This window comes from Barbus barbus, assembly GCF_936440315.1.
Source record: "Barbus barbus genome assembly, chromosome: 8".
In the NCBI taxonomy this organism is placed as follows: Eukaryota; Metazoa; Chordata; class Actinopteri; order Cypriniformes; family Cyprinidae; genus Barbus; species Barbus barbus.
This window is the reverse complement of record NC_136736.1, coordinates 25,044,392-25,067,324: the sequence shown is the minus strand read 5'-3', so window position 1 is coordinate 25,067,324 and position 22,933 is coordinate 25,044,392. Positions and strand designations below refer to the sequence as shown.

Below are 22,933 nucleotides of genomic sequence, written 5' to 3'. Positions count from 1 at the left end.
TTTCCTTGCTGAATTAATAATAATAAAAAAGTACAAACCTCAGAGTTTTGAACTGTAATGTAAAAATGTTGAACTATGTTAATATTTTAAGTTATTACATAATGATCTTCCTTTGTATGTATGCTTACTTTTCTACAGTACCTGTTAGTGTTTGCTTGAGGTTGTTCATCTTATCGCCTACAGGTTAAAACTGTTCTGTAATATATTTGACTTTGATAAGAATCTGTTTGACTTGTGTGTTGTGTGTATTTTCTTTTTTCGTTAGGCCTGTCTAAAGCAGAGACACAGGCTCTATGCAACTATGGCAGTGGAGAAGATGAAAATGAAGTGGAGGAGATGGAGGAGTTTGAAGATGGACCTGTTGAGGTGCAAACATCATTACAAGCCAGCATGGACAACACTAGTGAACACAGCCAGGTGTGCTGGCATTTACACGAGAGAGCCAATAATATCATTCAGCTCAGACAAACACTAATAATGACCTGATGTGTTCCAGGGCTCTGCCTTACAAAACGAAGCCCCCCAGGAAACCAGATCAGACATAGAAAACTCAGAAAGCAGCCAATGTATGCCTTTTTCTTTCTTCCAATACCATTAACATTTATTGAGATTTATTGGGGTATTTACACTCCACTCATTGAATTGTCTCCCATTTTCAAACAGTGAAAAACATTAAATCTGAGTCCAAAGACATGGTTCAGCCACCAGAGGAGGGCAGAGAGGAGGCAAAAACTGGTTCGGGAGATGAAAGAGGGGAGGAGGAGGAGGAGGAGGAGGAGGAGGAGGAGGACTGTACTGTTTCTCCAGCCCAGGAAACTCCACAGAGCTCAGATACAGCCAGTCCTGACACAGAGTCTCCAGTCATGATCAACACTGATGTGTGTCTCGTTCTTCTCATCAACCATCTTTTATTTGTTCATTTAGAATGTTTTTAAAGCATATTTGTAAAACCTATTATATACCTATTTTGACTTTTTATAATAATAGGAAGCTGGATCTGGAAATACCAGCCAGAGATCAGATGAGGAAGATTTTGTGAAGGTTGAGGATCTTCCTCTTCAAATGTCTCTTCTTTGTGAGGTAAGAGCTTGAGTGATCGCTCTCTAATAGGGACGGGACACGATAGTCAAGTTGACAAGTAAAATTCATGAAAAAGTTAAACTATTTATTTGTTGAATGTCAGTCACCTGCACTGTAGTAGCCATGTTTTGCATGTCCCTATTTTCTAAAGTGTACAAGACATCTCCAAAGAGAGAACATTTTCTTTGCTTGTAATTTATACAGGAAGAGCTTTGTAAGAGGATCTCAGAAGAGCAGCAGAATAATAACTTAACATCTGAAATTCTGAATGGAAATAAAGAAGAGATTGCAGGATTGGTGGGAAATGCTCAAGCACTCAAAGAGCCTGGTAACTTAAATGTCACTCAAACCTTATGCATTGGATATTGAGATTACTATGAATTACTATGATTTGCTTATCAGCAGATATCCCTGTGATAGATGAAATCTTTTACTCATAATGTAAATCATATTTTTTTTTTTTCTTCCAGAAACCATTGGAGCTCAGAGTGCATGAGAATGGTCTTTTGATCCGTCTTGCACTGCAAATCATCATTCATGCAACATTAATGTATAAGCGTAATACCTTAAGATTCCTTGGAAACAACAGCTAAGCTAAGTCTTGGTGAATTAGCCTGTCAGCATGTGTGATCTAACAGTTCAAGAGACGTTAAAGAAGTCTATCTACACATGTGATAGTTTTATGTGGATTGTTTTATGAAGACTGTAGGAGATGTTTTGAAGGGGCTTTGTCTTTAAGCCTGCAAGTACTTTTTCTGTGTTTCTCTTTGTTCAGCCATAACTCTCAGTAAAAGCTCCTTCAAAGGCTTCGGTTTAAGGGATGCAAATTATTTTTGTGTTCCCATGTTTGGCATGGTTTGGCTTTTGTTTTTGCATTTAATTCTAGGATTCCTTCCCAGACCGCTATGATTACTTGCCAATGCAATACATAAAGGACAATAGATGATTTTTTTTTTTCTGATTCAGGACAAAACTTAAAACCGAATTGGAAAAACTAAATCCCTATTTAAATGTATTTGACTTGACCCAGAATACGTAAATGTGTAACGGATAGAGCAGAATCGCATATTAGCACTGATACATTGTCCTGTTCTTGTTGCAATCTTTTTAATGTTTTCTCGCTTTAATTTTAATTCTCCAATGTTTAGATTATTCAAATAAATAAAACATTGATTTTTACCACTTCCTGCAGTGATTGCTCTCTTTATCCCTTTTGCACAAAACCTGCTTTGGTAAGTGTTTATTTTGCAAAATGTTGACTGACACGTGACTTTGACTGACTTATTTCCACAAGTATTGTATCTCCATGATTTATTGATGTTAATTGTGCAAATCTGTTTATTGCTTTATATACATTCCTTTCTTTCGGTTGATCATTTTGTTCCACTTTGACATTATTTATTTTCAATCACATTCACACAAATTTGATAGAGTATGACAGATTTTACCATTTTTTTCCATAACGTACATCTTTAGGCAAGTGTTAAGTAGGCTGCCTTACTTAAGTTTTAAGTACTGTACCTGTTTGACAGGTTAAGCTTGATTAGACCCAATAATGCCCACAAAAGCAGACATGACATAAACCTTTTAGAATGTAAGACTATTGATTTTTAATGTAGCTAAAATATGAATTTGATTATTTGCCTAAAAGTCCGTCCCAGTAATGCAGCCTATCCAGATGGACTCCCTCACCACGGCATGCAGGGGTTAGGACAGTCACGGATGTAAGACTCCAGTGTTCCTTTAGACACCTCCATAAGAGTAGTGTATGTGGTCAACTGTACAGCACCATAAAGGGAAGAGTTCATAAACAAGCCATAAAATATAAAACACTAACAGTAAAAGATGATGGACCTACTTTATTTAACACTGGCTTTGTGGACAGGACATCATAGACTGTCTTTATGGAGATATCCTGAAAGAATTGAAAAAAAAAAAAACTAGTTATAGTATTTTTTTAATAACAGTTTAGGCCTATGTTTGCAGTGTCGAAACTCACAGCCTGCGTGGTTTGATTCATGCATTTCATAGCAGGAGTTCTGCGGTCATCCAGAAACAGAGGCTCTTTCCAGTGGTCATAGTTAGTCTCCAACACATACCACCTGCCATGCTTCACATCCAGGCTAAAATACATAATGTAAACCGTAATACTGACAACCTCAAACTCACATGTTCTTTTGACTGTGTGTAAAGAAAAGCAATGCTCGCTCACTCCAGTGGATTGATGCTGTGTGATCTGGATCTGGTGATAATGCAGGCTTGACCCGGCTGGTTTCCTCCGAGGATGAAGTACGCTGGAGCCAGCAGCTTGGTGTCAGACAACAGAGCCTTGGCACTTTCATAGCTAAAAGATGACCATATCCAAATAATCATCATCTTTATAAACCCAAAAGACATCCATCTGACTCTTTTGTTTTATATTTCATATTTAAAAAAAAAAAAAGCTTAATTATTCCTAACTTTTGACAGGCAATATGTATTAAGATTTTCATAACACTTTGCTTTAAGGACCAATTCTCACTATTACCAGTTTAGATCCCTAAATCCTACCCCATACCTAAACTTAACTTAATCTTACTATTAAATAGCAGCAACTCAGGAATATATTAGATAGTCAAAAGTCATACTTAATAGTTAGTTAATAGGACCTTAAAATAAAGTGTAACCAAGATTTTTTTTTATTTTTTTTTTGAAAGATGTCTCTCACCAAGGCTGCATGTAATTGAAAAACAGTAACATTAACAGTAACAGTTATTTTAAAATAACTATTTTCTATCATAATATATTTTAAAATTATTCTTTTGATGGCTGAATTTATAGAAGCCATTACTCCAGTCTTCAGTGATCATTCAGAAATCATTCTAATAAGCTAATTTTGGTGCACAATTATTATAACTTATTAGTACTGAAAACTGTTTTTGCTGCTTAATATTTTTGTAGAACCTGTAGTAAATAATAATAAACAATATTTAAAAATAATAATAAACAATATTTCACAATATTAGTGTTTTTCCTGTATTTTGTTTTAATCAAATAAGTGCAACCCTAGTGAGCAGAATAGACGTTTCCTTTCAAAAACATTTTAAAAATTCATAATTATTCCAAACTTTTGACTGGTAGTCCATAGGTAACACTTTACTTGATGCTTATAATATTAAACTATAAAGTGATTGTAAATGCATAATAATGCCTTACACTCTTTAATAATAAATATAAAGTATTATAAGACTGTTTATATGTAGTTATAATCATTTTTAAAGCATAATGCATTAGATTGTGTATTATAATTCATTAAAATAAATGTATAAAGCATCATAATGCAAAAATATATATTAATATATTTATCTATAGCCAACCTAGTTGCATTCTCCAGCACAGAACGGGTGAGAAAACTCATCCACATGCCATCTCTCTTCCCCAAGATCCACTCCAGAATCCCTGTAATTCACAATAAAATATCTAACCAAATGAAATAAGTATTTGTATATGAAGAAAATAAAAACCTGCAAACCCTCAACAAATAAAGCTTCAACATATTTCTATCAATTCCTCATATGACTCAGCAAATATCAGGCAAAGGCTTACCGATGTAGCCTCCATCCAGACTGAATCGTTCATTCATAGTGAGGGTGAAGGAGTGCTACAAAGAAAACAAAAGACGGAGACACAGTGAGAAACAGAAGCAACGTGATTACTGACCAACAATCCATGCTTTCACAATTTTCTTTCCTGCGAAATTGCACAAGTCAAACTAAAAACAATGTCAGAGACAAAAGGGCATTCTTGTCACCATGATTTATAACTCATTCTGGATTCCAATCTAATAAACTCATGTGGCTCATACTGATGTGAGCTCTGTCCTCACCGGATGCATACCGGTCAGCATGCCCACGTATCCTGCAAAATTGGTGGATTTAAAGACAGTCTGGTTGCTGCGTCTGAAGTCAATGTTGACAACCAGTGGCTTCAGCTTCTCTGTGATGATCCATGACCTGTTCTTCAAATCCCAACTGTAAGCAGAATAGACCACCGGACAATATGACATCTTCATGTTTAGACTTCTAATATTCAATCAAATAATTAGGTTAACAACAACAATGCACTAAACTCACCCCATGAAAAGTCCAAAGTCCAGGTTCCTTGCATGGATGAGATTGCCTATAATAAAAACAAACTTTTTTTTTTGGACTACCATTGAAAAGCTTAGAGTGGGTAACATTTTTAAAGCCTCTTGTGCTCACCAAGACTGAATTTATTTGATCAAAATTAAAGCATTCTTTTTTTTTTTTACAAAATAACTGTTTTCTATTTCAATATATTTTAAAATATAATTTATTCCTGTGATGGCGAAGCTGAATTTTCAGCAGTCTTTAGTGTCACATGATCCTTCAGAAATAATTCTAATATGCTGATTTGGTGTTGCATTTCTTTTTTTTTTTCTTCTCAAAACAGTGATTCATTTTTTCAAGCTTCTTTGATTAATAGAAAGTTCAAAAGAACAACATTTATTTGAAACTTAAATCTTTTTGCAGCATTAAAGTTAAAAGTTTTTACTGTCACTATTGATCAATTTAATGCATCCTTACTAAATAAAAGTATTAATTTCTTAAAAAAAGAAAATAAAATCTTACTGACCCCAAACGTTTGACTGGTACTGTATGTCATATAATGTGTTTTCAATATTTTATAACATAGATACAACTGATAAAATATCATAACAATGAAAATAATGTTATCTCTGACGATATACTCACCATTGGCATCCTCTGCTACCAGAGAAGTGCATACGGTGAACACCTCATAAAATATGTTGAAGAGCACCACCTCACCTGAGAACAGGTGATTGAGTGATTTAAATACAGATTTTATCTTAACAGTGTTAATCATAATAGTATGCTTTTGATGCATTTCATACCCAAAGGAACACCAGACACTGATGCTATTCCTCTGATCTCCTCATTGAACGGGTAAGGCAGGGTGTCCACCATCAACGGCTGGGGACAAACACATTATAGTCCTTTTAGCAAACACTGTTATTACTTCTCAAATGATTAATGTAATGTTTATTGTTTACTTAAGTCAATCAGATTCCTTAATAACTCACCAAATCCTTGTCTACCAGATCAATAAGCTTTCCACTGGGAACAAAGGCGTCTGCTAGATCTCTGATAGCCTGAATCATGCTCACCATCTAAAGGCAAAGCACATGAGCTCTTGAGCAATGAGAACACATCAGCCCTTCTCGGATCATCTGATTTTGGGTTTGTAGACTTCAAGGTTTTCAGTTCAATTTTGGTTCACAGTTCACAACAAAGTTCACCAATACATCAATTAAAAGAGATGAGATCTAAAATGTAACAAGACAACTGTCTGCCGTGACAAAAACTGTACGTTATAAGTGCATTCATAGAAACAGTGATATATGAACTCACATCATTCTTTTTGGCTGTAATGATATTTGTCCATCTTTTGCTTGGTGGTAAATCCAGATTAACAGTATACCAGGACACATCCCCTTTAAATCTAAAAAAAATACAAAAACAAATACAGATATTTTATGGACTTTCTTATTCTCTTTCTTCAATGAAAATCACAAACTCATAATTACATGATAAATTGTTCATATTAAGAGAAAATCAAGTTTTAAGTTGTAATATAAATGACTGATGTTTCATATTTTGTATTTGCATAACAAGGATACATAGGCAATCCGCCCTGTTGTTACAAAACACGTGACTTTGTTTCACTTATTTAAAACTAAATTATGCATTTTTCTTATTAACATCAAAGACAATAAGCTGTCAAAATAAAAATAAAACTTTTAGAAATGTCACTATGAATTGTGACAATTTTTATATATCTGTGTTACTACTGTTTGTCTTTTCATATTCACCTGTTGTACATGTAATTGTAATTTAATTTTAGTCTCTGACAGCAGTTATTACAGGTTTATAATCCATTTCAGTTGTCATACTCACGTTGGGCCGTTTGGAGGATACATGCCACTTCTGCACTCTTCTGTGTACTGAAATATGAACATTAGTCATTTATCACATATTTACAGTAAACTGGAGTTGTGGTGTTTATTACTTCACAAATGTTCTCTGTGCTAACAGCACCGCTAATTAAGGTTACAAAACAAAGCAATGGCTTATAAACAAACTATTGCAGTCCTGCTATTATTGTAACTTAAATATCTGATACGAGTCGATATGAGGATTTCCGTAAACAAATATCTGTTTTCATAAATATAAATGACAACTTTAGTTTGTCACTTACCGGTGGAATGTATTGCGAAGACGAACACATAAACATAAAAAAGAGAATAGACCAGAGTAAATGTAATTTGGTGATCATGATGAGACGAGCACAGTGCTGATCAGAAGAGTCTGTGAAGGCAGAAGTGCCGATGATACAAAGCCACGAGACACTGGGGGAGTTACCTAAACAATGAGTTACAAAATAAAAGATGACTTCACACTTTCTGTCTTAGGGTTTGTTCCCGTTTTAGCATAAATCGGTCCTATATCATCTATTTTTTAAAAAGCCTTGTAAGGAGAAATAATAACAGCAGGACAAACAGGATCGGTGAAATCCAGTTAAATAATATCTGAATTTATTATGTCTGTATAGGTCTTTTATTAAGTTTTAGTTTTAATTTGAGTTATTTTAATACTTCAACAAACTAAATGGAAATGAAATAATATATATATATTGAATTTATAAATGTGTATGTATATGTATGCATGTATGTGTGTGTGGTTGTACATATACATAGTTGGGGTTTTTTGGTGTTTGGCTTAGTGTTATGTTAGAATCATTATTATACTCATATCTTTTGTTCTTTAATATTTTGAATTGTTTTTAGCTTTATTTTTTGTTTTTCATTTGTAATTTGTTTATTTCTTTATTTTTTTATCAATTGTAAGTCGCTTTGGATAAAACCGTCTGCTAAATGACTAAATAATAATAATAATAACTAATAACAATACAATTGATAGGCAATCTAAAAACAACAACAAAACATGTTCTTGTGAAAAGTGACTGTTTATTATTATTTTTAAAATGCCAGTGATTCGATGCCGATGTAAAATTTAATCTGAGGAAGAAAAAAAAAAACACTTCTGGATTCACTTGCAGTATCTGTCAGCCTTCATCTTGGCTCTCCTAGAAAAGAAAAAAAATAATGGTTTCTTATAAACAAGATAATTCAATTCAATTCACATTTGTATCGTGCTTTTCATGATGCACATCGTTACAAAGCAGCTTCACAGAAAATGTGGTGTCACCTTCACTGTAAATGTAGAAATATATGCATATTCACGATGTTTAAAACACCATCTTGTATGATAAATCATCCAATAGGGTATATCTACACAATCTGACACCTTTTCATCCATCTAAGGATGAACAGCTAAATAAGCAGGCTGCAGTCATGTATTATTCAGTATGAGCACAGTATGAGGTTTTTCCTCCTGAAGTCAGGGGTCTTACCTGTCCAGCAGTGCCTCATGGAATTTTCCATCTGTTCTGGCTTTTTTCAGCAAACTGCTGTCTCCCTCATTCACCCTCAGCTTCCGATCCTGGAAACTCTGGAACTTCTTCCTATATGTAAATTGCAAACATTCAGATAAACATTTACTTCACTGAATGCTCAATAAACGGCACAGCTTCGGTATCTTACTGAAAATAATAAATGCAAGCACTCACACATAGCTGACCTCACAGCCCTTGACATCACCCCTGTCTTCATCTGCTATATCGTCTTTTCTCTTCACCTCTTTTTCTGTGCATGAACGGATCTGTGGAGGACAGATAAGCATGAAAAATAACGTTTATAGTCTTCATTCCAGGAAAAAGTTCTAATCCAGGGGTGTCAAACTCAGTTCCTGGAGGGCCACAGCCCTGCACAGTTTAGATGCAACCCTAATTAAACACACCTGATCCAGCTAATCAAGTCATTAAGGCTTATTTGAGAACTACATGGTGTGTGTGTTGGAGCAGGGTTGGAACTAAACTGTGCAGGGCTGCGGCCCTCCAGGAACTGAGTTTGACACCCCTGTTCTAATTTGTAATTTGACAGCAATAGACTTGTGTTCAGATAAAATAAAATGCATGCACTGCAGTGGCCAAATCTGAGCTTTAGAGGTTACATATAATGATGTCTAAAATATCTGTGATCCTTCAGACAACAACAACAAATATCTTCCCCCTTAAGCAATTCATCTTAGTGTGGACTGTGAGTTTAGAGAAATTCACCTTGATCATCTCCTCCTCTCCAGCTGTCTTATTTTTGGCCACTATGTCTCCACTCTCACTGTACGAGATGAAACAACTGTTTGCAGCAAGCAAGGCTATTTTACACTACAGAAAACAAGAAACAACAAAAGTAGAAGAAATGGTAGAAACTGGTACATTTGGCCGAAAGTTTTGAATTCAGAGTTTTCCTATACAAAATAAAGTATTTTCATTGTGACTGGTGAATTGATTTGATTGACAGAATCACTCACATCCTGAAATACTGGTTCCCACTGCTCTCTGGAGCCGATGGCATCTGATCGACCAACCACAACACCGTCTGAGTTTATACCTAAATACTTACCATAGCCTGACTTTAGCGCTATCCTACACAAAAAAAACAAAAGAGATAAGAAAAATTCGTTACGTGATCAAATTACATTAATTAGTAATGAAATATTACATGTCAATTTTATCATTTAACTAGATTTTTCTAGACTTTGCTATCGATCAGTCTTGAACACTGATGAGCCCATCACTGCTAAGAAACCAAGTTATGAATATGGATATGGTTATGATCTTTACCTGGACTCTGAGAGTCTGATGGCAGTAAACTGTTCTGGAGGATCTGGGCCTTCATCCTCTGCAAACATAAAACATTTTTTATTTTGTATGTTGTATTGTATTTTTAAACTTGTATACACTATCATAAAGAATACATTTTTCTTTTTTCATCTCCTATGCTCGACAAGGCTATAGTTATTTGTATTTTTATTTCCGTTAAAAGAGTAACTGAAGCTGAATTAAAGATTTGTTAAATTCATTGTAATTATTGAATTAAAATACATAATTTATTTAAAATAGAAATATTTTGTAGCATTATAAATTTATTTTTTAATGTCTTTTTGGATCAACCTAAATGCATCCTTGCTGAATAAGAGTACAAAATTGTTAGCGTATGTAATTCTTAGAATAAATACATCTTAATTGACGTCAAATGTTTCAAGGCAGTTTATATTTACTGCATATAATCATTAGTACAGTAGAGGAATCTGTGACTGCCATTTCTAATCTATTCCACAAAAGAAGTCAGAGCTACTACACATTTATAAATGAATCATTTCCATGTCATCAAAATGTTCATGGCTGAACATTTAGAAGAATATGAAACAACGCTGGAAAATTCTGCTACAAGAATATCAAATACATCAAAGAAGAGTCTTGTTACTAAACTACTTGGCAATACCTCATTATACTGCTGAGCCTTGCAGTATTTTAACAGCAGTTTGTTCTTCAACCATGAATGACTGAACAAAAGGAAGAGCAAACCTGAACGCTGATATTCTATTCTATCTGCTGTAGACATGATGAACTCGTGAATATTTTAAGATATTGAATTCTGCAAGAGCATTCAAGTGATATGCTCAAAAAGATACAGAGCAGTGTGTGTGTCCTCTGGAGAGGCATGGTTATCATACAGATGCATTGGTAATGAATTAGGTGTCAACAGCGGTTTCAGTCATTCATTTAGTAATTTCAGGTCTCAACCGCTAAATTAGATTGCTTTTAGAGCGCGTGCACAAATTTCATGATGGATCCAGAATGATGCAGATGCCAATCCTTACAACCAGCGGTCAGTGCAAAACAGAAAATCGTAAAAGAAAAACAATCGTAAACAACTCCATCTGGTGACTGGACTATGAAATTGCTCTGTGCTTTGCATGAATGGCTGCGGTAATAGCGACTGACAATCCATAACATCATTCAGGTTTTCAAATCCCACAATGAGAGCAAAAGAAAAACACCAGCACCTAGCCATCTCTACTTTTGAGACTTATTTGTTCTGCACTATTAGAGGGACCTTTTCATTTTAAAAGGCAATATAAAAGCTGCATGGCGTGGCTGAAAAAAATACATTGCAGTATAATTGCAGAGAACGATTTGCCTGTTGCCTGAAAATACTGCAAAGGGAGCCTGTAAAGTGCATTTTAAAAGATGGGCCTTAAAAATAAAACATTATATTTCCAGTAAAGATTCTAGTTCATTCAAACCAACATTTTCAAATCTCAACACTATATAAATGCACTTGATCATGGGCCACAACAACCTGTGTAACTTCAAGGCTCACTACTGTGAAATTCAGTATAGGCTATCCTACACGGGCAATCATTTTTGAACGTCTTTACTTCTGTTTAAATAACTTTTTATTACTTAAATATGTTCCTTGAGGTCCACTTATAATGCTAGCTATAGCTATTTTTCATAATGATATATTCTCAACAACTATCTTTCCTAATTTTGACCTTCTCCTTTATAAGGCTCACCAGTAAACAGCCAGTTATGACTGGCTAATGTCACTGCATTACATTAAAACAATTAGTACATTAAAATACAGTACTAAAGAATACAAATACATGTTTAACAAAGGTGTTTCTAATGCCATTGAAGTCCTCCAGATAGAGATTTTTTGACTGTGGACATTCCTCACTACTAACCTGCTCAACTAGCCTTTAACTTTTTAAGGAAACAGTGTTTAAGTCATTCGAAACACTGAAGTGAGGGCTCTTAGTGATGTATACATGTTTTTAACTGATTTTGAATGTTTTGTTTTAACAACACAAACTGAGCTGCCTCGCAGCCACAACTTTCAGAAGCTGAATGAAGCAAATAAAAGCAGCACCTTTATGTGGAGCTCCCACAGTGAAGAGTCCAGTGTCCAGTGCATGAATGAAGGAGTTTTTGTGCATCTCAATGGCCACTGTTCCTGTGATCTCACCAAAACTCTTCACTGACCACCATCCTCCTGATGAAACACATTCAGAAACACACACACTTCATGTCATGAATAACAGGCAGTACCTACAACACTATAGCTGTTATGCAGATCATACAGCATTTACAAAACAAATACTGCGCTAGTCAATACATTTATTTATCTATGAATGATATGTTTTATAACTCTATGGGCAATTTTTACCAACGATATCCAGCTTGTCTTCATCATCTCGTTTTCTCTTGTCCTTGTTCTTTTTCTTCTTTCTGCACAATATGGAAGTCGCAGGCCATTTATATTAAATATATTACAGTTACTGTAAACATGACAACCGTTAGCTAACATACATTTTCATGAACTTTGGAGGAACGCAATACAGAAAGAAATCCTTACTTTTTATCGTTTAATCCTTTTAGGACCAGTTTGGTGGACTTTACGTGTGAGTACTCTGTCATGATCACACACGGTTAAAACAAAATAAAACGCTTTTGTGGGATTATCACTCGCAACTGGAAAGCGTTTTCCTGCGACAGTGTGTATGTGTACGGTGGCCCAGAGGAGCCCGCTGAACACGTGCGGCTGGAGAGAAGCGCGACACCCATTGGTTGGAAAACGCACTGCAAGCTAGGAGGAATCTAAAAGTTAACCAGAGATGTGTGGTGGTTGCTTGAAAAGAGATATTATTTTATTATTGATTTCTCCAGAGCTCATTGTGGCTGTGTCTGAAATCACATAGGCCTAATGTGTGAGGAGGTAGGCCTACTTCTTTTAAATAAACAATTACTTGGCAATCACAACCATTAAAATTGTATATAACATTATATAGTTGCTAAAAGCTTAACTAATGATTCATAGTGTGCAGTATAAAGTATTACCCAATAGCTACATCCAGATTATGAATTACATCCACGCTATGAATCATTAATAAATTGTCAATTCATCCTTTATAAAGCATTGTCCCAACATTAATAGGCAATTTATTAATACAGCTATAAATGTTTTGTTCTTTATCATATCTATAGTGTTTAATAATTGTATTTTCATACTTTCATCAATTTATCATTTCTAAATAAAGCATTTACAAACCAGTTATTTAGCAGTTGTCAGTTGTCATTTAGAAAGTGTAAGTAAATGATTAATAAACTCTTTAAATGTACATTTATAAAACGCATTATTTAGACACATAATAGTTGCATAGTGTGTTAGTAAATGCTTTATTAACACATATTCCTGCTGTAAACATCTTCTGTATCTTCTAAACAGAAAAATTTAACAATACAGGACACAGAAATATTTTTTTCGAGATGCAAAAATGTAACTGTACACTTGATAAAAAATGAAACATAAACCTCTGCAATATCAAAGAAAAATGTGTTGTGCATCTGTGTTGTGTTTGTTCAATTTCTTTCTGTTTGGACGATAACTGAGACTTTAAATCTCCTTTGTAATAGATATGTTTGTAAATCAAGAACAAGGCATTTAGCTGTATTTATAAACTCCTTACTAATGCCTGTTAATGTTGGGATTGGTTTGTAAAGGATGAACTGACTTCTTACTAATGCTTAACTAATGATTCATAACGTGCAGTTATTATAAAGTGCATCGATTCACTGCCATTCACAGCTTTTCTGCCGAGGCCTCATGGGACAGTAAAGTGTATAATGGATACACACTTCAGAATCTCACTGGAAGCAGGAGGTGATCAAGGTATGTTTTGCCTAGATATTTTATAAATACCGTGAATTCGAACATACTACTCTTTTCACACACTTAATTATAGTAGGAGGAAGGTATGCATATTCGCTTGTTGCCTCAGTTGAGTGCACTTGACTTGACCTTTCATTCCCAGTGTGATGAATGAAGCAATTTCTTTTTCTTGACTCATTTTCAGACATTTTACACAAAATGAAAAAGGCAGCTAAACATCTGAAGGTAAATCTGCTTGCAAAAAACACACACTTTTCTTAAGTGGACCATTTGTATCTCTTTGACATGCTTATGTCATGAATCAGGTCCATGGACTTCCAGTCGCTCGCCACCACCAGAGGTCACTCCTCCATCACATTGACTCTCACATTGCACAGACTGTTTCACATTTCCCCCGGACTACATTTCCTATCCCACACCCTACATAAACCATGGATTTCCTTTCACGGATGGCTGAGTATTGTTCTGCGTACAGCACTCTCTTAGTGTTAGCTGCCTTACCGAGCCATTCTGTGTTTCTGTTCAGTTCCAGTATTGTTCTGCGTTTATTACTCTCCTAGTTTTAGCTGTGATATGGAACCTGTTTCTGATTTTCTAGCCTGTGTTTCCTGGACCTACCGTTGTCTCGCCATTTTGACTCTGTTTGTGCTTCACTTGGACTATTGCTCATGTTTCTGGATTGCCCCTCTTGTCAAGCCCTCTGGATAACGTTCGCTGTGGACTGACTCGCGCCTGGTTTGGATTATTCTTGTTTCTCGTCTGTGCTATACATGTTTGCTGGTGTTTTGACCCTGCCTGTGTTTTGACTTATACCATTAACCCATTTAAAAACAAAAAAGGGGGTATATGTATATATTAATATATACATTTAATATGTATATATTAAAATGTAATAGTTAAATTGTATCAAATGCCGTAGCCAATTTATAGACTAATATATCTAATCGCCACTTGGTGAGCTTTAGTTTTGTATCCTAGACATGAGTAGTATAATTTTTTTTACATAGAATGTTTCCAAAAGCAGGTTTTGGGAGGTATTGTTTGATTTAGCTCAAATCTAGGTTCACATTGTAAATATACAGAATGTTTTCAGTTAAGGTTAGGCTGTGGGTTCAAGTCAGGTTATAGTATTTATAGAATCTATTGAATTTGTGTGTGTGTGTGGGGTGCTTTTCTTTTCTTTTGGCATTGCAGGGACAATATTTCAGTCCCCTTGAGGAAAGCAGTTTATAAAGCACACATTTTCTCTTTTCTTTTTTTCTGTAAAATGCAGAAAGTGTTCAGTGAGGGTTGTGTTTAGGGGTAAGGTTATGGTTAGGGGATAGAATACACAGTTTGTAAAGTATAAAAATCATAAATCATAAAACACATAAACCCAAGATGTGTGTGTGCAAGCTTATGTTGCTCCTACAATGGTTTTAAATCACAGGGTGTGTCAGAAAGGATAGGTTATTGCCAGATTGGTTATCAGATTGGAGGGAGGAGCCAAGGCAGTGTGTCTCCAGGCCCTTTTCTCTCCAGACACAGCGTCTGCCATGAGTGAGCCACCATTTAAACCAAAATAGCTCTGAACATGGCAAAGCCCTCTTATTTAAAACCTCAGTAGACCACTGTAATAACGAAACGCTGGAGTACAAACACACACACGCATGCACAATGTGGAGTCGCTACTGTGCCATTCATTTCAATACATCCTTTTAAAGGCCTATTAAATCAATCAGTTCAAATCAGTTAAACAGGAACAGCCCACTGAGGATCAAACTCGGCTAATGACAATCATTAAAGGGTGGCATGCAATAAATCATAGTGTGACACTGCCAGGAAGTAAAATAAACAAGACAGCTGCGTTTGGGTAGACTTTAAATGCAAACAGGTGAAAGAGTTGAACAGAGAGACTGGAGGAATGGCAAAGACAGCTTGCATGGGGTGGACTAGGCATAAAAAACAATTGATTCCAGATATCTCAGACAGACACTGACACATTAACCTGCTAAAAAGTAAATATGCCAATATTATTTTCCCTCTAAAATAGTGGCTTAAATATTATGCATATCAGTCGTATCAGATTATAATCTTCTGAAAGACTTGCAGTAGACACACTTAATCGTAAGTGATAAGACTAAAGGAGCAGGACGGGTGGCTTTGGTGATGGGATTGTTTAATGAGATGTTTGTATCCGTGTTCAGTGTCTTTCTCTTGTCCTTGTTGAAAGGCTTTTTGTCTCCATGTTCGGCCTGCCCCATTACTTCCATCTCTCAAGTGAAATAGAGAATTTATCATCCTTAGCAAGCATCAACGTGGTATGAGACACAAAGCAATTGGGGATGGCGAGGAGGAAGAGCGAGGGAAAGATGGCTTAATATATAGTCTAATGAGCTTAGTGTTTCATTTCCTCCCATGGTGCCAGTCATCAGTCAGGTGGTTGGCTATAGATAGCGATTGGTCTGACTTTCAAAGTAATATAGCTAAGCCATGATACAGTGCCAACTAGAACAGAATGGCTGGCATCATATCGTTGGAAACAAGTATTAGCATATAAACAGAAGATCATAAAGCTTCCGTAAGTCAGACAATCTCCTCATAGACTTTTCCCTTTCATTAAAATATTTGGATAATATTTATATATTTTTAAATATTTATTATTTAGTTTTTAATATAAAATGTTGCGTTAAAATATAACACATTTTTTTCCCTGTCTGCTGAGTTTCAAAGCTCAGGATAGGTCATGATGTCATTATGTCACAATGTCATTTCCTTGCTGCTCCAGAGTGATTAGTCACATGACATTTAGGGCTCATGTGATTGGCTCAAAAAACTACTTTGTGCCCATGAACAAACATGGCAGATTTCATATCATATACTTCCAGGATTTGTGGGGTGTGTGATTGATGAACTTCATAGCTGAATGAGTTCAGATGAGCCAAAAGCAATTAAACACACACATAAAAATGCCAATGTTAGTGAGGAAATGCATTTAATCATTGGCATGAATGTCTACTCTAAAGCCAGCAGTTATTTTTAGCCAGAATAATCAAGGAACTAAAATAACAGACTTTTGATTTGGAAGCTTCTTCTAAAATCACAACTAAAAACAAAAATTATGATCAAAATGTGACTTGTTTATGATCCAGCACATGCTGCTTCTCGCTGTGCCCGGGGGAAAGAGTTAGGGACTGAGGCAAATTTAATTTGTTGACTGCAATCAAATTTGTTGAACAATGTGATTTGCAGAGATTTGAGGTAGCCTATGCTTCATAACTTCACATATGTACCTTGCTTTTTTCTTTGTATGTCTCAATTTTTTCTGTTTATGGTGTGGCAGTGTACAGTAGCGTATTGTGGCTGCTCGTACTCTGCAGAGACACAGGAGTGTTGAGACGATAACGCCGCCCCCATGAGGTATTACAAAGAAAATTGCTGTGCACAAGACGGCGTCAGGCTCTTTTAACGAAAACCTCCGATATTTGACAGTGACTGACAGAGGAAATAAGAGGGGGGGGGGGGGGAGTGCACACAGGACCGGAGAATGCAGCTGCTAATGGGACCGCCGCAGCACCTCCGTATTGTAGACAGTAAGTGATTTTTGGGCTGGCAGGCAGGAGCAGCTCGGTAGCTCAGGGTTTTTGTGTCTCTCTGAGTGCTGTTGTGTTAATGAGAAATTATTTGAGCTGGAGAAGAATGATTGACATTGAAGAGCAGGTGGTCGACACAGAGGTGTGAGCTTACCATGTAAGACAGTATCATAACACATGCCTTCCATCCACGTTTTGCTGTTTTTTTGGATGTCAAGAGTCCCTCTTGTCCTCTTACACACCGGATACAGTCTTTTGGGGGTCTTGCATCAATGTGTGCATCGATTCAAGAGAGCCTTTCCTCCATGTAACCGAATCTCTAGAGTGCCACCTTCACCCTCAGGCTAAATCCAGTATATAATGTCACATTTTGTGAGGTTAACAAGGTTCTTATGACACTGACCCAGTGATTGAGCTGTGGGTTGAAGCCTTCAGGAGGTGAGCTATAGGTTTTGCTCACAAGTAATTTGACAAATAACTGCAGAGAAATGCAGTTGGGAGTTTATTCAAGGCAGCTCCAATAATACACCATTTATAGCAGAATGTACAGTAAAAAAAAAAAAAAAAAGAAGAAGCTTGTTTTGTTGAAATAAAGCCAGCTTGAGATCAGGTGTAGCAAAATAGTATAAAAAATTACTCTTTGGCCCATGGGAAAGCCTCACCAGTTTGGGTTTTGGTAACAGAGCTGTTTGGACAATAGCTTCAGGCACAGGAAACTGGACAAAAAGGCTATGTATCGAAGACCTTTGAAAGACTCCAGCTGAGATTTCTCCTCTGTCATGGGTCTCTACCCCCAAACAGACTACAAGCTAGAGTCACTTTAGGGCTCAACCAATTTCTCACTGTGATTTGGAGGGAAGAGATCGCAGCATGAATAACTAGCTGTGAAATTTCCCTCTCAACACTTCTGGAGGAGGTAACAGACCAGGTTTCTCTGGCCCCATCCTTTCTATTCTATTTTCCTTCTCTCTATGTATCATTTTACAAGATGATATTTCAGCCTTTCCTTCACAAACCATATACCTTCCAATATCTGTGAAATTTACAGTAAAAACATCAGCTGTTGTAGCCAGAACTTTACCATAAAAAAATATGGTAGCAACATTTTAGATTTTACGGATTAAATGTACAGTACCAAAAAGTCTATTTCATTAACTGATATCATGTTAATATACCAACTGACTGAAATTCTAAAATCTGTTTTGTACCTTTATAATACACTGACAAAAAAATGAAACAATGAAGAAGCTATATCACATGTATCTCTTGCACACGCTAAATATTAAATATATTTATATATTTATAATATATAATATAGTAAATATTACTGAAGTATGTTCCCACAGAGTCACGCACACGAATAATGGTGACCTGACACTAAAAAAATGCAATAAACAACATATGTAATATAAAATCCTAATGTACATAAGTGGTACAAAAAAAAACTATGGTTGTTTTAATGAAAAACCATCAAATGTGAAATTTCACACAGAGAATTTACTGTTTTTCACTATAAATGTCACATTAGATTTCTTATAGTTTTTCACCATATATAGGGAAATGTACCATTAGTCAACAAACAATCTCTTGGCATTAAAATTATGACAAATTTTACATTGCACCTTCTGATAAGTTTCATTTCAGCTGTGACTGCAACATGAACAAAACATCTTCCATCTAATGCAGCCTATGGTGGTCGATAAAATCAGACAGAATAGAAAATCCAAACATTTATTGGGTGGGGTGGTACTCAAATCATGAAATCATGGTAATCAAATAATGAATCCCCATCCCAAAATGCAGGGTAGAGTTAATAAATGTTGAATTATGCATTCAGACTCTTTTTAGAGGTTAAAGTACCACGAGGCTCCTTATAATTACAAGTTATCAACAGTGGCCAAACCCATAATTTTAGAGAATCACAAAAATGCCCTCACTCATAGACTGCTCTATGTGTTTATCATTGACTGTCTCTTGTACACACATGCAGACTTACAAGACATTTTAAACACACACACAAAATCTGTTAAAGCATATCTATCATTAACATAGTGAGAGAGTTGCTGAAGAAGTCACAAGTTTGACTGACAGATTCCACTTTCCTTCCAAGTTTCATTAACATGTTTAGTTGTAAAAAAAAACAAAACAAAAAAACATACACACACACCAAGACAAACACCCATTACACAAGTTCCTCTAAATCACAAACACCTAACTGTGTGTGTGATAGATGTTAACTCTATTTCTGTGATACCTGTGATGTTTTTTTATTACACTGACCAAAATTATAAACGCAACACGCAACACTTTTGTTTTTGCCCCCATTTTTCATGAGCTGAACTCAAAGATCTAAGACTTTTTCTATGTACACAAAAGGCCCATTTCTCTCAAATATTGTTCACAAATCTGTCTAAATCTGTGTTAGTGAGCACTTCTCCTTTGCAGAGATAATCCATCCACTTCACAGATGTGGCATATCAAGATGCTGATTAGACAGCAAGATTACTGCACAAGTGTGCCTTAGGCTGGCCACAATAAAAGGCCACTCTAAAATGTGCAGTTTTATCACATAGCACAATGCCACAGATGTCGCAAGTTTTGAGGGAGCGTGCAATTGGCATGCTGACTGCAGGAATGTCCACCAGAGCTGTTGCCCATGAATTGAATTTCTCTACCATAAGCCATCTCCAAAGGCGTTTCAGAGAATTTGGCAGTACATCCAACCGGCCTCACGACTGCAGAACACGTGTAACCACACCAGCCCTCGACCTGACTGATAATGCACAGCCCCATGTTGCAAGGATCTGTACACAATTCCTGGAAGCTGAAAACATCCCAGTTCTTGCATGGCCAGCATACTCACCAGACATGTCACCCATTGAGCATGTTTGGGATGCTCTGGATCGGCGTATACGACAGCGTGTTCCAGTTCCTGCCAATATCCAGCAACTTCGCACAGCCATTGAGGAGGAGTGGACCAACATTCAACAGGCCACAATCAACAAATTGATCAATTCTATGCGAAGGAGATGTGCTGCACTGCGTGAGGCAAATGGTGGTCACACCAGATACTGACTGGTTTTCGGACCCCCCGGACCCCCCCCAATACAGTAAAACTGCACATTTTAGAGTGGCCTTTTATTGTGGCCAGCCTAAGGCACACCTGTGCAATAATCATGCTGTCTAATCAGCATCTTGATATGCCACACCTAAAACTAAAGTGTGATCTGCTTTCAACTGTCAAAGTCTCCAGCATGCCTGTTGTTTTGAGATTTGTCTACTTATAATTTGTAATGTAACAAAAATTTTATATTTTAAATACAATATTATCAAAGCATTAATATACACTAATAAAATGAATAAAAAACTATAACAGGAAATAATTTAATTAATTTGGTAATTTAATTAATTTGAAAATACATTGTAGCCCCTGGTGAATAAAGTAATAGAAAAAGTGTGCTAGTATAAAAAATTATAATAATAATAAAAAATAAACTTTTGGAAATGTCTTTTAAAAGTATTAATCAAATATTGGTGGGTGTAAGAATAGAAATCCTTGATTGGGTGATGTGACCTTGATTGCAAAAAATTGCTAAAATCTCCACTGTGAATATGTACACATTTCTGTGGAGCATTATGTGCATTCAACTGAATGGATGAATGAATGAATTAATGACAGACAGACAGACAGACAGACAGACAGACAGATAGACAGATAGATAGATAGATAGATAGATAGATAGATAGATAGATAGATAGATAGATAGATAGATAGATAGATAGATATAGAATGACACTAAACCTATTGTAGTGTGTCAGTAAACCACACAATTTTACACAACAAATTAACTAGAAATTAATGGACATTAGCTACTCCTGTATAGTGATCAATGCAGTGATTCTGAGGGCATGCAGCTCAAATATGAGCTTTTTTTCCTGCAACCTCCCCAACACCTGCATTTGATCTTTCTCAGACAATTTCAGAAAACGAGAAACGAGCGTCGAAGGTTTTTCAAAGTATTTCACTCAGTGAAATTTATGGCAGTGAAGGAGAAAGCTTACCTGTCTCCTCAAGTTTCACACTGAGAGTCCTTCTTCTTTGGGAAGCTATGTATGTCTAACTTTGTCTCTCTGTACTAGTTCTGGTGGTGACAGAGCAAAGCACACATTCAGTCAGAACACAGTTCTCATTTGTGTCATCGAGCACATGGGAGTTTGCATCATAACTCACATAGGTATTTTTGCCTTCAGCATTCAGTCTCTGCAGAGTAAATCTCAGTGAGTCTGTAGGGGGCAGTATGTGCTTGCACTTGGCATTAACGGAGCACTCGATTATCTGATAATGCACTGGGATTTGCAACACTGCAATATTGAGCAATACTACATCCATGTGCCATCTTGCACGTCATTAATATATCCCACTCTTCGATCATTAATCTTATATGATGACTACAACATAGCAGATTGTTTTTTATGATTATCTTGGGTAGTCACACAATAAATAGTAATAAACAGTATATTCAATCTCACCTTCAGCCATTTGTCACACTTAACAGCCATAACCAAATTCAGCAAATCTTCAGATATGAAACTGTACTAAAATCTGCTACAAAAAAACCCTAAAAGAAAGAAAGAAAGAAAGAAGAAGAAGAAAAAGATGTATGACAAATTACATGCAGGATTGTTTATCTGAAGGCAGCTCTTCATGGCTTTCGAAAGATCAAAATGGTCAAAGTCCAATAACAACGGTACTGCTAGTGCCCTAGTTATTGAATACCCAGGTGATACGGAAGCAGCGATTTGCATGTGTAAAAAAAATCCAGAGGTGAGAGGGTTTTGGAGGAGGTTGCTGAGTTCAGCAGCAGTGTTTTGTTGTACTAATGCAATTTCTTGTTTATTTCAGTACATCATGTTAACAAAACACTTTTGGAGTGCTTTTGATGTACTTGAATAATACGAGAACCATGCAATAGGAAACTCTTCATAACTTCAATGAAAACTCAAATGAAAAAAAAAATTAAATAAAAGCTGATACCCTTTGACCATTTCTTAAAGGGACAGGTCCAACAAACAAAAAAAAAAGAAAGAAAAAGAAAATGTGTCATCATTTATCACCAAAAGCATTCTTCCCCAGCCAGCAGGAAATGTTCTTAGAACTTAGCTGACATTCTGGCAAGGTTCTCTCAAAGTTATGAACAAAAAATATTCTAGTAACATTAACAGAATGTTGGTAGCACTTTATTTTACAGTCCTGTTACATGTACTTTTTATAGTAATTACAATAACTAGGTACTAACCTTGAACCTACCCCTAAACCTAACCCTACCCCATGCAGTTACCTAATATTACCAGTATTTTCTTAGGTAGGTACACTGTAAGTACACTGTAAGCACATGTAAGTGCACGTACTGTCAAATAAAGTGCAACCGGAATGTTTATGCAAAGTTATCTGGTCTTTAATGATGTTGACAAAACGTTAGCACAAAAAAACATTAATATTATAAACATTTAAAAACTGGACGTATTAAGCGTTTAGAGAACATTCAGAAATAACATTTTCATA

General features: G+C 35.9%; 3 protein-coding genes across 13 annotated transcripts in view; 1 reads left to right on the top strand and 2 right to left on the bottom strand.

The window, feature by feature from the left end:
- Window positions 1–2,265, top strand: part of LOC306873963 (pericentriolar material 1 protein-like) — a 60,981-nt gene extending 58,716 nt beyond the window's left edge. For all 10 annotated transcript variants that reach the window (XR_013784553.1, XM_079423584.1, XM_079423581.1 and 7 more), the window contains 6 exons: window positions 266–417; window positions 497–566; window positions 664–878; window positions 988–1,080; window positions 1,285–1,408; window positions 1,551–2,265. Coding sequence is in view for 9 of the 10 variants with exons in the window: in XM_079423584.1 (XP_079279710.1) it covers window positions 266–417; window positions 497–566; window positions 664–878; window positions 988–1,080; window positions 1,285–1,408; window positions 1,551–1,576 (680 nt within the window). In the remaining variant the exon portion in view is untranslated. The remainder of the gene's footprint in view (window positions 1–265; window positions 418–496; window positions 567–663; window positions 879–987; window positions 1,081–1,284; window positions 1,409–1,550) is intronic.
- LOC306873964 (acid ceramidase-like) lies at window positions 2,255–7,506 on the bottom strand. The gene is made up of 14 exons (XM_079423585.1): window positions 7,360–7,506; window positions 7,059–7,105; window positions 6,513–6,603; window positions 6,185–6,271; window positions 5,996–6,074; window positions 5,835–5,909; window positions 5,193–5,238; window positions 4,946–5,090; window positions 4,666–4,720; window positions 4,437–4,518; window positions 3,293–3,424; window positions 3,080–3,203; window positions 2,939–2,995; window positions 2,255–2,858 (listed from the first exon to the last, which is right to left on the bottom strand). Exons 1-14 carry the CDS (start codon window positions 7,435–7,437, stop codon window positions 2,769–2,771), a joined length of 1,188 nt encoding a protein of 395 aa, XP_079279711.1. The 5' UTR covers window positions 7,438–7,506; the 3' UTR covers window positions 2,255–2,768.
- A 491-nt stretch (window positions 7,507–7,997) lies between these two features.
- Window positions 7,998–12,668, bottom strand: LOC306873614 (protein FRG1-like). 2 transcript variants are annotated; one of them, XR_013784508.1, is made up of 9 exons: window positions 12,485–12,668; window positions 12,296–12,357; window positions 11,999–12,121; window positions 9,904–9,961; window positions 9,591–9,705; window positions 9,340–9,444; window positions 8,802–8,882; window positions 8,575–8,685; window positions 7,998–8,247 (listed from the first exon to the last, which is right to left on the bottom strand). XR_013784508.1 is itself a non-coding variant. In XM_079423032.1 (9 exons), exons 1-9 carry the CDS (start codon window positions 12,544–12,546, stop codon window positions 8,211–8,213), a joined length of 765 nt encoding a protein of 254 aa, XP_079279158.1. In that variant the 5' UTR covers window positions 12,547–12,666; the 3' UTR covers window positions 7,998–8,210. The 2 variants fall into 2 exon arrangements, 1 of the variants encoding a protein (XP_079279158.1); XM_079423032.1 differs by having other exon boundaries at window positions 8,791–8,882; window positions 12,485–12,666.
- Between the last annotated feature and the right edge of the window lie 10,265 nt (window positions 12,669–22,933).

Bases quoted from the DNA above. Each gene is read 5' to 3' on its own strand.
- LOC306873614 (XM_079423032.1), bottom strand. From the start codon at position 12,546: ATGACAGAGTACTCACACGTAAAGTCCACCAAACTGGTCCTAAAAGGA. The intron at 9,962-11,998 runs GTGCTGCTTTTA...TTATGTTTGCAG, and splicing joins TGTGGGAGCTCCACATAAAG to AGGATGAAGGCCCAGATCCT. The intron at 9,445-9,590 runs GTGAGTGATTCT...TGTTTTCTGTAG, and splicing joins GGGAACCAGTATTTCAGGAT to TGTAAAATAGCCTTGCTTGC.
- LOC306873964 (XM_079423585.1), bottom strand. From the start codon at position 7,437: ATGATCACCAAATTACATTTACTCTGGTCTATTCTCTTTTTTATGTTT. The intron at 4,519-4,665 runs GTAAGCCTTTGC...TGTGAATTACAG, and splicing joins TCTGGATGGAGGCTACATCG to GGATTCTGGAGTGGATCTTG. The intron at 3,204-3,292 runs GTGAGCGAGCAT...TATGTATTTTAG, and splicing joins CACAGCATCAATCCACTGGA to CCTGGATGTGAAGCATGGCA.